Here is a 10679-nt window from a genome sequence, read left to right as displayed (position 1 = left end):
AAAGACTTTGATGCTATTAGTTTCACTCGCTCAGGAGTTTTGGATTGGCAGCTGATGAAGACCTGTGTCATGTGCAGGATTGATGCATTGTGGTGCATATGGTTTTGTTGCTCTCAGTTCCCTGAACTCTTGAATTTTACAAGAAATGTGTGACAATCAGGTGAATGATCTGAGGACAAACTATCAATTCTTTACTCATGTGAGATCATATATTGATTGTTCAGAATTTATGTAGATCACATTTCCTATTACATCTTGGACCTCCCCCTTGGTGTGAGGCTTATATGCTTGAATCGGAAACGTTGCATACGAGAGTAGCAAGCGCGGTGTGTTGGTGTGTGTCACTACTTCCTTTTCAGCTGCAAGCCCCAGATCAAGAGGCTCAGGAGAGCACGAGGTACTTTTTTGTAGACTGCTATTTTATATAATTGTACATTTTACAGATATTTTGCTTATGCTTTATTTTAAGGTGTCATCGTTAAAGTGGAATTATACATTTAGAGTATATTAATAATAATTACTGTAAGGATAAGGTATGAATAGGGTTTGGCTTAGGGTTACTTGCATGTAATTATGCATAATTAATTGTTAGTAATAGTAAGTACATGTAATATGTGTAACAAGGGCACCTTAAAATAGGGTGTTTATTTAAAAAAAAAAAAAAAAATGGCCTTAATCTCAAAGCTGTTAGTTTCTTATATTGCATTATTATTAATCGGGTAATATACATGGTATATGAGAATATAAAATATTCTGTACTGTGAAATAAGTTCTTAAAGGTGCAGTTTACATAAAAATTTTATTTGCTAACCTTCACGAGTTTCCAAATCTGAATGGTTTTCTTTTGCGGTAGAACACGAATCTTTGTGTTCTACTACTTCACCTTCTACTGTTTTAGTGTTTTAACTGTTTTTGCCCATCCTCTAACAGTCACTGGGGTCAAAATAAAATTTGAACGCCACTGGGTTTACTTGTATCTCCAAAAAAAAAAAAATCCAGAAGGATTTGTATGAACATCTTTTGTTTATATAAATTAACTAATACAAATTTGGAATGAAACGTAGGAGAGTAAATTATGACAGCATTTTCATTATGGGGTAAATTATTCCTTTATTAGCACAAAAGCAAACTGTTAATTAGGAAGTAAATTTTTGTGTAACAATTGATAGATTTGCATTTGTCATCCTAGATAGGAAACCTCTAGGCATTTTCTCATCTTTGCTGGACTGCTCATTTTGACTGACATGTCGAACCCAGTCATCACTCAGCCTGGGGCTGGATCTTACGGTACAAATGTGCAGACTGGAGAGTGGAGCACTGGTCTTTGTTCTTGCTGCAGTGACCTACTTGTCTGTAAGTTCTAAGAGCAGCCAGCAGATCTTCTGAAGGACTTCAAAGATACCATTTTTCACTGGCATACTTTTAACTGTGGTTTAATATTTAGCCCAGAAGGACTCAGCTTTAGTCAGTTTACTGCTTTTATGACTGCATCTCTTCAACATAAAATGCATGATCTTTGATCTGTTTTCTACATTTTCTATCGTCTAGGTGGTCTTGGCTTCATCTGTCCGATAGCTCTCAGCTGTTACACAGCGAACAAGTACGGTGAAAATTTATGTCTAGCTTGTGTACCAGGAGGAATGGCTGCAATGAGGACACACATGCGACTGACCTATGGAATACAGGTAATGTATGCTAAAAATTAGGTATTAGAATATCACATATTGTGTATTTAAGAATTATTATCCATGCTATGTTTGTATGTCCCCACTTGTTTGTTTGTTTTTTATATTACATTTATATATTTTCATATTACATAATTTTATATTACATATTTTTCCCCCCCTGCAGGGCACAATATGCAATGATGCTTTGATGACCTGTTGCTGTGGAATATTTGAAACCTGTAGAATGGCCAGAGAAATTCGTATCAGGAATGGAGAGGCCTAATTACTGCCTTCACTAATAACTGTTTCAGTCTTAAAATTGAAAAAATATATATTTTTATAAAATAAATATATTTTTTATTGAAATAAAGGCAGGAGGTATTGTTAAAAGCAGGATAATTACAACCAAGTTACAATTAATAAACGTACATTCTTTGGAAATAAAAAGCTTGACCCATACTGTTTAGTCAACAGTGTTACGTTATTGTAAAAGTTTTGAGTTTGCGTAAATTCTTATGTTCAATAATGCATTGTTTGTGGTGACATTTTTGCTGTAATGCTCAAAATGTGCTGCTAACCTGCAGCATTAATATGTAACTGTACAGAAGGTGTGTGTCATATATTTAATAATAGCCGCCAAACACAGTACAGTGTAAATCGTAGCCTACCTAATCATATTAAAATAACGCAATTGTTTACGCCATTTGCTGATTAAATAAATGGTTTGCATTGTTTTTGTATTGTTTCACAAACAACCATACTTTCACGTCAACACATGAAATATAGCCGAGACGTATTACGTCATCGGCGCGCAGCAGTACGAGCCCCTCTGATTGGCTGTTGTTGGCGGTGACCTGGCAACCGTGCGAGGGTTTACAGACGCTTATTTATTCTGCAGGATCTTCGGAAAGCGCAGGTCGCGTCTTTTTACTGACAACCTGTAATTGCTTCCCGATACTAGCTGCTCTTCATCCGTCTCCAGAGAGGATGTCGACGCGAACGCTGCCTCTGCTCTTCATTAATTTGGGCGGAGAAATGCTCTACATCCTGGATCAGCGCCTGCGGGCTCAGAATATCCCGGCAGATAAAGCTAAGAAAGGTAGATGGCAGCTAATATGCATCGGAGTTGATGAAGCAAGTCGTTTAAGCGTTGTCTTTAGGATCATAGTTTATGATCTTTCTAAAGAAGCCGTTGGGTTATCTGCTATTGCTGTCCATTATTAGCCAGTTAGCCTGTGTTTGAATACAGTGATCCAGTGGCCCAGTTCAGTTACAGCAGGAAACATGTCATTTTTGTAACGTTATGTCGTTCTTTGTAGGCAACATTATTTAAGGCCAGACACTACAAACATTGTTGTTGTTTTGTTGTTTTTTCACGCCCTGTCCAGGTTTTAGATTTTTGTCTATTTGCCTTTCGTAATGTCTCGTTTCAGACTGGTGGAAGGAAAAAATTCAAATCCAAATTTAATACATATTTTAAAACCTGAAACGAAAATCTTTTAGTTATATAGGCCTACTTAAGAGGGTATAAAGTGCTCAGATTTCTGTCCTGTACATTTATGTAAATCAGTGCATCTTTAATAAATGTTCATTTTCACATTCAAACGTAAACTTTCAGAAAATTTGGGAAAGTATGGTGATATTTTTCACCAGTGTTTACCTTAAACGAGCAATAGTATTTTATTCATGCAGTAGATTGTCCATTAAAACATATATTTGAAATGTAAAAATATGAGTCATTGCATTAGAATCAGATGTAGTCATTAAAATTATAGCACAAGCACACTTTTCTAACAAAAAATGCTACAAAAATGTGGCTTTAAATAAAAAAAATGTTATTCAAAATGTACTGAGAAAAAAATTAAGTTTCTGTAATTTTCTGCCAGGATATTATGCAGTAATTTTACTTTAACTCTAAAACACAACCCAATGTAGTCCATCTTTAACTGTAAAGAAAACCAATGGATTTTTATTATTTTTATGATATAGATGTAATGTCAAAATACTGTAGATCTAGATGTACAGATATTTTGAGGGCCTCTATATATTTATATATTAATATATAAAAAAAATCAAGAAACTAAAGTTTTGACCATGGAGGCTGTCAGTACATTCTCACCTTTCATATAAAAACTGGCATGTCAAAAGCTCTGCATGTGTTCACTTCTGTTGCAGGCAACACTTGTGGTTCAATTTCATTTGCTCAACGGCTTGTCAGTATCATGGTTTCCTGTTTAATATATGTTCCTGTATCAGGGTTTCCTGTGTCTTTCTTGTATTCTGAAATTTTCTTAATAAACTTAACTTTGCAGTTGTGCTGACATCACACTTTGGTATCAGATGCCACAGAGGCCAAAACACATGATTAAGTTGCTTGTCGCTTGCAGGTGTGACGTTAATACGTGTAGCTTAAGCTATACCTGCTCTTTAGTTAACTTCCTCTAAAGAACATTTCAAATATTTCCTTTTTGATTTGCAATCTTTGTAGCCACTGTAGCAGATTGGCTAGAGGAGGACAGAAAAAGAGGTACTGTTGACATTCTGCTTGCTTTGCCGCTGATCGTAGAGCAAAGTAGCATGCGTGTGCACATGCCAGCTCTCATAGGCCCTTGCTATGTAGAGGGAGATGGGGTTTCTGTGCTATTTTAATTGTGATTTCACAGTTTTTGCGTGAAAATAAATACTATTGTAGAATAAGAACCCCAAAGACACGGTTGTTGTTTTTTAGTGCTGAGATATACTGCCATATGGAGGATTTCATTTCTGTTTCTAGCACTCCTCAGTTAACATTTGATCACAGTGTTCAGCCCACTTCTCTGTGAAAACATCTGCCAAGAAAAATAAAGCTTGGGCTTTTAACTATATTTTTTGATTTATGTTTTTTTTTGTTTATCTGTCTTTCTCGGCAAAACGGCTTTCTACAGTACAGACTGCATTCTGCTTGCTTGGTTTTCAGCTTCGCGTTTCACAGAACCGCTTTTGACTCACTCCGAGTCTCTCTTTCTCTGTGTTTTGTGTTGTGATAGTTATGAATGATATCATTACCACCATGTTCAATAAGAAGTTCCTGGAGGAGCTGTTCAAACCACAGGAGCTGTACTCCAAGAAAGCCCTGAGGACAGTGTTCGACCGACTCGCTCACGCCTCCATCATGAGACTCAACCAAGCTAGTATGGACAAGGTAAAGTCAAAGATGAATAATCATTTTCTTGAATTAATTGTTTGCTTTATCTCCTTGCACATTTGTCCGGTGAGAAGTCTACTGCAAACACTAATAAACAGATCAGAGTTTACTTTCGAAATGTGCCAAAGTTATTAAGTAATGTCTGCTAATCAATAAAATCTCATGAACTATTATCAGGTTATGATAAACAAAACAATGTTGAATGGCTCCCTCTGGTGTGTGATACGATGAAATATGTACTGACTTTTTCTATGTGCAGCTCTATGATTTGATGACTATGGCATTCAAGTATCAGGTCCTGCTGTGTCCTCGCCCTAAAGACATCCTCCTTGTGTCCTTTAACCACATGGATGCCATCAGGGACTTTGTGAAAGACACTCCCAGCATCCTCAGCCAAGTGGATGAAACAAACAAACAGCTCGTAGAGGTAGCAAGGTCTCTCCAATTTCTGTGTAAAGGCACTATTAATCAGTATTTGTAATTTTTGGTTTCTTTTCTTTTATTTAATATTATTCTTTTTTTTTTTTTCATCGTCAGTAAATGTAATATTATTTCATATTGGTATTCTTTTTCTTATTATTACTACACATTTTCTATTGTTGTATATTTAATAATAATATATAATGTTATTATTTAAAACTAAATCTTAAGATTACTATATAATTTTCAGCTCTGAAAGTGTATTTTGCTTGTAACTCCTAGATCTATACACCTTTATCTGGTGGAGAGTTTCAACTAATTAGACAGACACTTCTCATCTTCTTTCAAGATATGCATATAAGAGTAAGTCTATTCTCTATTTTGATGTACATTTAAAACGGAATCACAAAAATCCAATAATGTAAAGTCCAAAAGTATTGGTAATTTTTATGAAGAGGCAGAAAAGCCATATATTTAAATATGATGTTCATTATGTAACTTTTTTTTTTTTTTTTTTTTCCCAAGGTATCAATTTTCCTTAAAGACAAAGTACAAAACTCCAATGGACGATTTGTTCTCCCCACATCAGGCCCTGTTCCATATGGGACGCACTCCCCAGGACTCATAAGGTTAGCAGGATGGGATTCTGTTTCTTGAATTAATGCAGCTAAAAGAAATGTTTGCATTGAAATGGCTGAGATTGGCTGGATTTAGTTATAAAGAAATAGCCTCTTATTCATTCTTATTCATAGTTGTGCACTGTGATTATGTTTGTTCCGAATCTGCCTCCTTCATTTAGAACTGACGGTAAGGGTTTATGGTTAATTGCATTATCAAGAGATTTCTAAATATAGCAGGGTCTGTGTTTAGACTGTGAAAGAATGTAGTATTTTAAAAGACGTTAGTGGTAGTTTGCATATTTGGTGTCCATCAACAATTTTTTTTAATCATTTATATATAATATAATATCTAGGTTCAGTAATTGGTTACTTTAATGATAGTTATTATTAAGTAGTTTTATTTATATATCAAATTTCCAGTGCTCAAGGACACTTGATATAACAAGAAAAGATGATACAGATAGACATTGAAGAAAATAACATACAGTAGATACAGTAGAGAAACATTTATATGTGCAGGGTAGCAAACAGACAAAATGTCAGGCATAAAAGAGTACAAATATAAAGCAGGAATTAAAAGACAAAGCTATAGAGGACAAGTTGATTAAACAATACAGTTATTCAGTCAAAATCATATGTTTAACATTCAGAAAACAAGTGGGTTTTGAATGAGGATTTAAATTCAGAGATATTATTAACAGAACATAGCGAGAGGGGGTAAGGAATTCCAGAGTTTGGGCGCAATAACACTGAATGATCTGCCCCCCATTGAAGAGAGGCAGTGCCGAGGGACAACAAGAAGGCCAGAGTCAGAGGAACGTAACACATGAGTCAGTGTGTAGGGGGCAAGCATATTACTAAGCCATTCAGGGGTTTAAAAACAAGCAGGAGAATTTTTTATTACGGTAGGCAACAAGGAGACAATGAAGACATTTTGTCATTTTGGGCAGGACGTGCAGGAGTACAGATGGAGTAAAGTTGAATGTCTTCAGCATAGAATTGATAGTTTAGACCATGATGTTGCGAGATCTGACCTAAGATGTAAATTGTGAATAAAAAAGGGTCTAGGACAGATCCCTGGGGAACTCATCACTTCACACAACAGAAATGAAGAATTGTCTATCGGAGATATAAGAAAAGAACCAGAAAAGAGCAGTACCGGAGATAAATAAAGTGAGAGATAGGTGCAGATATGGCAGAGTGACAAGGTTTCAAGAGAGTAGGAGCAGGACCAAGTTTGCAAGATGAGGAGTTGTATTTCAAAATTAGCTTAGAGACAGAATCTGGAATCTTGACTTCATCCTAAATTTATAAAAAACCAAAAAAACAAAAAAACGTTCTCTTTATTTATTCCTTTCTTTTCCAGCTTGTGCTTTATTTGAACAGTGCCTGAGGCTGGTATTATGAGTATTTTCTCTGCCTGTTCGCCTCTTTAGAATGACTAAATGACTCAATGACTAAATGTTCTGCAAAATGACTGCATGTATTAATTATTATTTTATTTCCCAGAATGTTTAGCTGTAGTGGTGAGGAGGTGAGAAGGACGCAGTTCCGTGACGGTGGCAATTACTGCAGCGCTCTCCGTGAGGGTTCTTTTGAAATGTATGGTGACCGAGTCATCAAACTGGGCACAAACATGTGAGCATCAATCACCTTCTCATAATATTCAGTAGTGGAATCATATGACTTGCACCTACAGGGGTGTAAACATCACGTTTTAATTTTTTTTTCTGTTGCAAAACGCCATCTCTAATTGATATGTGAATAATTGAACTGCAAACCTGACACATGTAGCATCAGCTGTACAATTGTTTGTTCTTTTAGGTACAGTGTGAGTCGCCCTGTTGAGACACACATGTCTGGAACCTCCAAAAACTCCTCACAGCACATTAAGGTAGGATTATATATTGATTATACTTTATATATATATTATTATTATTTATTTATTTTTTTTTAAACCTAGTTGACATTGATAAAAACCTATGGTTAGATAAAATATTTTTATATAAAAAATCCACTTGTGAAGGTCAACACAACCCCAAATCCTTTGGCAAAAGAAGAGCTGAACCTGCTTGCTAGACTTATGGGAGGTCTGGAGGTGCAGAAATCAGCTAACACTGACTCTGGCTTCCGTGTGAACCTTTTTGCCACCGACGAGGAGGAAGAGTGAGTCTTTTTTCAAATTTTGACACTTTTTTTTTTTTTTTTTTCAGTATTATTCTGCATCTCACTGAAACAAGGAGTGGCATTTCACCCCACAATAAAAGCAAAATAATGCCTTTGTTAAAGCATATGTGTAGTTTTAATTTTTGTTTGTAATTATTCTTATTCTCAGTATGATTCTCATTAGATTCTAACTACTAATACAGTGATTTTTTTTTTTTGATTAGTTTTTAGCAACAAGTATATTGCTGTTTGTTTTCAAGTTATTTTCAAAATTAATTAATATTAATACTTTATTGTATTTCTTTTTAATCAGCTAAATGCATAATTGATCAGAACTTGTTTTTATATTAAAAAAAATTTTGGATTTGAAAAATCTTAATTATTCCAAACTCTTGACTGGCAGTGTATATATGCAGTTTAATAGATCTGAGTGTATGTATATATCCAAAAATAGGCTTTTAAAACATTTTTATGCAAAATGCAATATATTACTTTGCATTGTGGAGTAAAATGTGACCCTGCCATGTTCTTGACGGGTTTTGCGAGAAACATCACATATGATGAAAGTGCAACTAGACACATCAGTGAAATAGATTTCATACAAATAACAGATTATCCCCACAGGGAAGCTTTGATATCAAGACCGGATGAGCTTTCCTATGAAGTTATTAATATCCAAGCAACAAAGGTAAGGCCGTTTATGTTTATATGCTTGTACAGTAATACACTTAGGTTGTTTCAGCACAATGCTGTTTGATCCTTGGCCTCGGAAAGCATTCTAATGCCTGATTACCAGTGATCCACCCAAAGTTCTCAGCTTGTCTAATTGGTTTTTGACAGGCTAAAGGTTTTGAGTCTTAGGTTAACTTTAACTACCAACCAACCTAACAGCTCTCTTCTGACCGACTCATTTTAGGACAAACAGACCAATGCGGAGCTGGCTAAGATCATGGGGGAGTTTGGAGAGACGGGAGAACCCGCCCCCAGTTCCAGCAGCAAAGGTGACGACCTCCTGGCCATGATGGATGGACTGTGACTTAAACTTGATGTTCCCTTTGACTGAGCAGAGTGACTGAGCTGTTAAGCAGGATGAAGTGCTACAATGTCTTACTCAGCAAAGAGGCCTTTTGTCTGGAGCTACAGTGACAACCGTATATATTTAGAACGAACTTCTCTTTTTGAGAATTTCACAGTTTTCGTCTCCTGCCACCCACCGAATGTGAGAAATGCAGATAGCAGGTGTAGAAATGTAATATGTGTCTTGCTGTGGGACCATATTCACTTTTTCATTTTCGTTTTGTCAAGTTACTTTGGACCTACTGAGACGGCACAGGCCGTATCATCACGTATTTCAGCGAATGGTTTGATACGAGGCTTCACAGAAACATCTGCGTGGCTTTCATTTAGATCAGTGGACAGAATAAAACGCCTTTTCTGGACTCTTTTAGTTGTCTAAGAGGACAATCTGTGCTCATGGAATTCATTTGATACACTATTTGACGTGTGGGATATGCATCCGAACAACAAGCGCTGATTAAGACAGGGTAACGGAGGAAACCAAAGTGCACTTGCAGTAAATATTTAGTGCAGATCCATAGAAATGGTTTACAGGAAGCCCAAGGACAGTTAATGTGTGTATGTTTTCTTTGTCTTTATTTAAAGGGAGTGCAACAAAGTCAGGTATTCCGAGCTGAAGAATTTAAAATGTCTTAGACATTCATGTAAAGGGACAATGTATACAAGAACCCACCTTTCATTGGAAAAAAAGCAATGCAATATGTATGGTGGATGAAATTGTTTATTTTTCATAACCATAATAGAGCTTATTTATTGAGGGTTAATGTACTGAATGTTCATTTGTATCTGTTTACGGTAATGGTAAAATAGATTTGAATGTGAAATAAAGTAGGTCTTTTTGCAAATAATGACTGGTCCATGTTTGTTTTAAAATAATAATTTTCTTGTTTAACATAATAGTTCATTTGATTGAAGTTATAGTTCATAGTCATAGATTCTTGTGACGTTTATATTAAGTGCGCCATTTCAAATTGTTTTCAAAGAAGGAACAAACACATCTACATCTTGTGTAGCCTGAAGTGAGTGAATTGGCTAAACTATGGCAAACAGATAATTGTACATTAGTTACGTTCAAAGACGAAGTCACACAAAATCAAATACGTTAGTGCTTCTTTCTGAGCACTAGATGGCGCAATGGAATAATGCAGCATTGTTGACATTTTAGGAACAAAATGATCTCTTAGTTTTCACAAATGTAACGTTATTGTTATTATTACAGAAATTAACATGGAAATAGACGCTAAGAAGTATTCACTTCCATCTAAACTTGTGACAATTGATACAATAGAGTTTTTGTGTGTATTAAACATTCTGAACTCCCAGCACAGAATTTTATAATAGGCCTAAATCTGACTGTGGTTTTATGTGAAGGGAATGCAAACTTTATGAAAAGAAGCTCATGTTATTGCATTTCCCCCCTAATTCTCCAAGTCTCTCTATGGCACATGCTGTTTAAGCACTTGATCTGTTATGACTTTTCCAGACAAGCAATACTGAAAACCCCTGTGTTCATCTGAATAGTCGTGGGAGACGAATCTCTCACCC

General features: G+C 35.7%; 2 protein-coding genes across 3 annotated transcripts; both read left to right on the top strand.

The window, feature by feature from the left end:
• The first annotated feature begins 80 nt into the window (after positions 1-80).
• Positions 81-2401, top strand: LOC122360438 (PLAC8-like protein 1). The gene is made up of 4 exons (XM_043261051.1): positions 81-397; positions 1190-1353; positions 1549-1685; positions 1852-2401. Exons 2-4 carry the CDS (start codon positions 1245-1247, stop codon positions 1948-1950), a joined length of 345 nt encoding a protein of 114 aa, XP_043116986.1. The 5' UTR covers positions 81-397; positions 1190-1244; the 3' UTR covers positions 1951-2401.
• Positions 2402-2552: 151 nt separating this feature from the next.
• On the top strand, positions 2553-9979 carry oscp1b (organic solute carrier partner 1b). 2 transcript variants are annotated; one of them, XM_043261049.1, is made up of 11 exons: positions 2553-2766; positions 4156-4194; positions 4694-4848; positions 5111-5278; positions 5554-5634; positions 5797-5900; positions 7401-7529; positions 7716-7785; positions 7918-8057; positions 8682-8745; positions 8974-9979. In XM_043261049.1, the coding sequence occupies exons 1-11, from the start codon at positions 2655-2657 to the stop codon at positions 9091-9093; spliced, it is 1182 nt and encodes a 393-aa protein (XP_043116984.1). In that variant the 5' UTR covers positions 2553-2654; the 3' UTR covers positions 9094-9979. The 2 variants fall into 2 exon arrangements, with proteins under 2 accessions (XP_043116984.1, XP_043116982.1); XM_043261047.1 differs by lacking the exon at positions 4156-4194.
• Positions 9980-10679: the final 700 nt, after the last annotated feature.

This window comes from Puntigrus tetrazona, chromosome 16 (assembly GCF_018831695.1).
Source record: "Puntigrus tetrazona isolate hp1 chromosome 16, ASM1883169v1, whole genome shotgun sequence".
Lineage (NCBI taxonomy): Eukaryota > Metazoa > Chordata > Actinopteri > Cypriniformes > Cyprinidae > Puntigrus > Puntigrus tetrazona.
The sequence above is the reverse complement of the archived record's forward strand: the minus strand, read 5'-3'. Positions and strand labels throughout refer to the sequence as shown.

Coding starts and splice junctions, on each gene's coding strand:
- oscp1b (XM_043261049.1), top strand. CDS start 2,655: ATGTCGACGCGAACGCTGCCTCTGCTCTTCATTAATTTGGGCGGAGAA. Junction 2,767..4,155: donor GGCAGATAAAGCTAAGAAAG/GTAGATGGCAGC, acceptor CAATCTTTGTAG/CCACTGTAGCAGATTGGCTA. Junction 7,530..7,715: donor ATCAAACTGGGCACAAACAT/GTGAGCATCAAT, acceptor TTGTTCTTTTAG/GTACAGTGTGAGTCGCCCTG.
- LOC122360438 (XM_043261051.1), top strand. CDS start 1,245: ATGTCGAACCCAGTCATCACTCAGCCTGGGGCTGGATCTTACGGTACA. Junction 1,354..1,548: donor CTGCAGTGACCTACTTGTCT/GTAAGTTCTAAG, acceptor TCTATCGTCTAG/GTGGTCTTGGCTTCATCTGT. Junction 1,686..1,851: donor GACTGACCTATGGAATACAG/GTAATGTATGCT, acceptor CCCCCCCTGCAG/GGCACAATATGCAATGATGC.